The sequence below is a fragment of the Zingiber officinale genome, chromosome 4B (genome assembly GCF_018446385.1).
Source record: "Zingiber officinale cultivar Zhangliang chromosome 4B, Zo_v1.1, whole genome shotgun sequence".
NCBI lineage: Eukaryota > Viridiplantae > Streptophyta > Magnoliopsida > Zingiberales > Zingiberaceae > Zingiber > Zingiber officinale.
The window spans coordinates 7,459,528-7,462,304 of NC_055993.1; the positions used below are offsets into that span (position 1 = coordinate 7,459,528).

General features: G+C 40.3%; 1 protein-coding gene across 1 annotated transcript; it reads left to right on the top strand.

The window, feature by feature from the left end:
- Window positions 1-783: 783 nt before the first annotated feature.
- Window positions 784-1,649, top strand: LOC121977349 (CASP-like protein 1D1). The gene is made up of 3 exons (XM_042529932.1): window positions 784-1,072; window positions 1,186-1,312; window positions 1,404-1,649. Exons 1-3 carry the CDS (start codon window positions 807-809, stop codon window positions 1,623-1,625), a joined length of 615 nt encoding a protein of 204 aa, XP_042385866.1. The 5' UTR covers window positions 784-806; the 3' UTR covers window positions 1,626-1,649.
- The last annotated feature ends 1,128 nt before the right edge of the window (window positions 1,650-2,777 follow it).

A 2,777-nucleotide genomic window follows, 5' to 3' on the forward strand; every position in this document is an offset into this window, starting at 1 on the left:
ATAAATTTCCGATCTTTTTATATAATTTTTTTTTAATCTAATTAGCCTCGAGTTAGAGAATTCCACAGTGCACGGTGGCTAATGTGAATCTTTGTGAACGCTTAGCACATTATGTCAAAAATTCCTGGGAAAGAATATATAAAAAATATATTGATATCCCATTTTCGAGTCATTAAATATTCTCAAAATTTTGCATGCTCCTTTCAGCGTCCACACGGTTGGTGCTATATGATAATCCCAGTTTTGATTATCTTTTTGAAGGTGACTGATTTGGTTTTTAGAAATTTTTTTATCGGTCAATAAATCAGAAAATATACATTCAAAAGTCAAACATCTTTTTATTATACCCTTATTTAAAAAAAGAAAAAAAATTATAAATATATTATAATTAATTGAGGATAAATATCTCGATGATAATCTCAATGTCACTATACAGTTAATTTTATGATCATCTCATCTCGGAGAAAGTAAATTAGATAGGTATGATTGCTTAGTATAGGGTATAGGGAGACTGTTTTTTTTTTTCTCTATTTTATTAATATTTAAATTCTGGTCCTATAATAATAATAATTGTGTCCCACGCTAACAAATTAAATTCTAAAAGAAATATTAATAGGACTTTGTACCAGAATATAATATGACAAGGGGACGTCTGAAATGTCTGGAACGAGTGTAGTCAACTTTGTTCCACTGAATCTACGTCCCTGCAGCCTCTCTTCGGCTCTTCCTATTTAAAGAGAGCTCATCTTTCCCTGATCATTCCAGCCTAATCAGTCCCTTTGCGAAAGAGGAGAAGTGGTGTGGCCATGGCGACGACAGAACAGAGGCCATCCACCTACGGCAAGACGGTGCCGGAGACAGGCAACGGCGGAGCCGCCTTCGCAGAGCGTCGTCCTCCGACGAACCTGTTCCGCGTCGATTTCTTTCTGAGGCTGTTGCTGTTGGCGTCTTCGGTGTCGGCTATCGCGGTGCTGGTGACGAGCAAGCAGAGCAGCGATATCCGGACCGGCCTCCCGCCGCCATTCGCCGTCGTCTCCAGGGCGGCCAAGTTCCAGCACGTCCCTGCCTTCATGTAAGTTCGTTCGTTAATTACTTTTCAAATTAACGTAGTTAAAATTCATAATCATGGTTGAAACAATCTGTAGCTTAATTACTAACTCGTGTAATTAATTATATCTTCATTAGATATCTCTTGGCGGCCCTCTGCGTCTCCAGTCTGTACAGCATCGTCACCATGTTCGTCTCCTTCTTCTCCATCTCGAGCCCCTCGCCATCCACCAGAATCCTCTTCCTTCTCACCGTCTGCGACGTGGTAAGTTAATCCTAATTATAATTGATTAACTTCTTAATTAGTGTTTATTTAATTTGGAAAATTAATTGATTAGCTATATGTGCATGCGCAGTTGATGGCCGGAGTGATGGCGTCGGCGATGGGGAGCGCCGGGTCGATTGGGTACCTGGGGCTGTGGGGGAACTCGCACGCCAACTGGGCAAAGATCTGCAACAACTACGGCAAGTTCTGCCGATATGCCGGCAGCTCCGTCGTCCTCTCGTCCGTAGCCGCAGGCGTCCTCGTCCAACTCGTCATCCTCTCCTCCTACTCACTCTATCGCCGGACTCTGTAGTTAAAACATACATATTTTACTGCACTCAGGGCGCTAATTTTATCTGTTATCTTCTTAAGCTTGTTTCCATCCAATTTCTAGCGTCATATGAATATTTTTTAATAAAATATTTAATAAGGAAAGGAGTTTATATAAAACTTCCCATAACCGTACGTCCAAATTTGCCAGTAAATTACGAATTTGGTTATCAGGTCACTTTACCAGTCAATTGATTCGTAGAGGTTCCACCAAACAGGCCTGATAGATTGCCACGTCGATAAAAATACCCGGGTTTACCCACAATCGTCGTCTCTGATTAAAAATTTCATTGCAACTAAAATATCAATAGGGTCCGTATTTTATAAGATCGGATCAGGAGATAATCCGTTTACATATTAATGAAAATTCATGGTCTCCGTTTATTTTATAGGTGGAGGGACATAGGTCCTCTAGACTGAAAGTGCTATCCAAGAAGATGGATTAATTTTATGGACCTCATCTATTATACAAAATCAAAATTTTATGGACCTCACCTATATACAAATAGAAATTATGAAATCCCACCTATAGTCCATCAATCTCATCTCACGCTAATCTCCGCCAAGGACCTCAAAACGTCAACGTTTTCGGCAAGATGGACGTCCATGCCGTGGTGTGCATCGCCGGCGAATTGTCAAGGACACCGCCATTGACAAGAACGCCGGCAAGAAGCCTTCTTGGAAGGCCACCACACTCCGCTTTTTCTTCCCCGTCAACGCGGCTGCCGCTGCCGGCCTCGTCGATCGAAGCGCATCCTCAGCGATCGGGACATTGGCAATGTCCGCAACCCGTCTTTTTTCTAAAAACCAAAACATTCTATATAGGAGATTTCAATCTTATCAAATCCCCATTATTCTCGGAAATTAATAAATAGAGAGTTATTTAAAAATTAAATAACTTGTATTTTATTCTTATTTTGACAATGGCAATAAATATAACTAAATACATCTCACACAAAATAGCAGAAATAAAAAAATTAAATAAAATGGAAGCTTCTTTTCTGGGATTTCGAAGTCTCGTCTCCATCACGTGTTTAAAATTCACACTTGAGGGGAACAAGCTTGAAAACTGAAGCCACGTAATTTTGATTTATCAAATCCACGCTATATACCGAGAGTTAACGTCACGTATGCT

What these genes read in the sequence shown, in the direction of transcription:
- LOC121977349 (XM_042529932.1), top strand. Translation starts at nt 807, where the DNA reads ATGGCGACGACAGAACAGAGGCCATCCACCTACGGCAAGACGGTGCCG. An exon ending in CAGCACGTCCCTGCCTTCAT is followed by an intron (nt 1,073 to 1,185) that starts GTAAGTTCGTTC and finishes TATCTTCATTAG; the next exon opens with ATATCTCTTGGCGGCCCTCT. An exon ending in TTCTCACCGTCTGCGACGTG is followed by an intron (nt 1,313 to 1,403) that starts GTAAGTTAATCC and finishes GTGCATGCGCAG; the next exon opens with TTGATGGCCGGAGTGATGGC.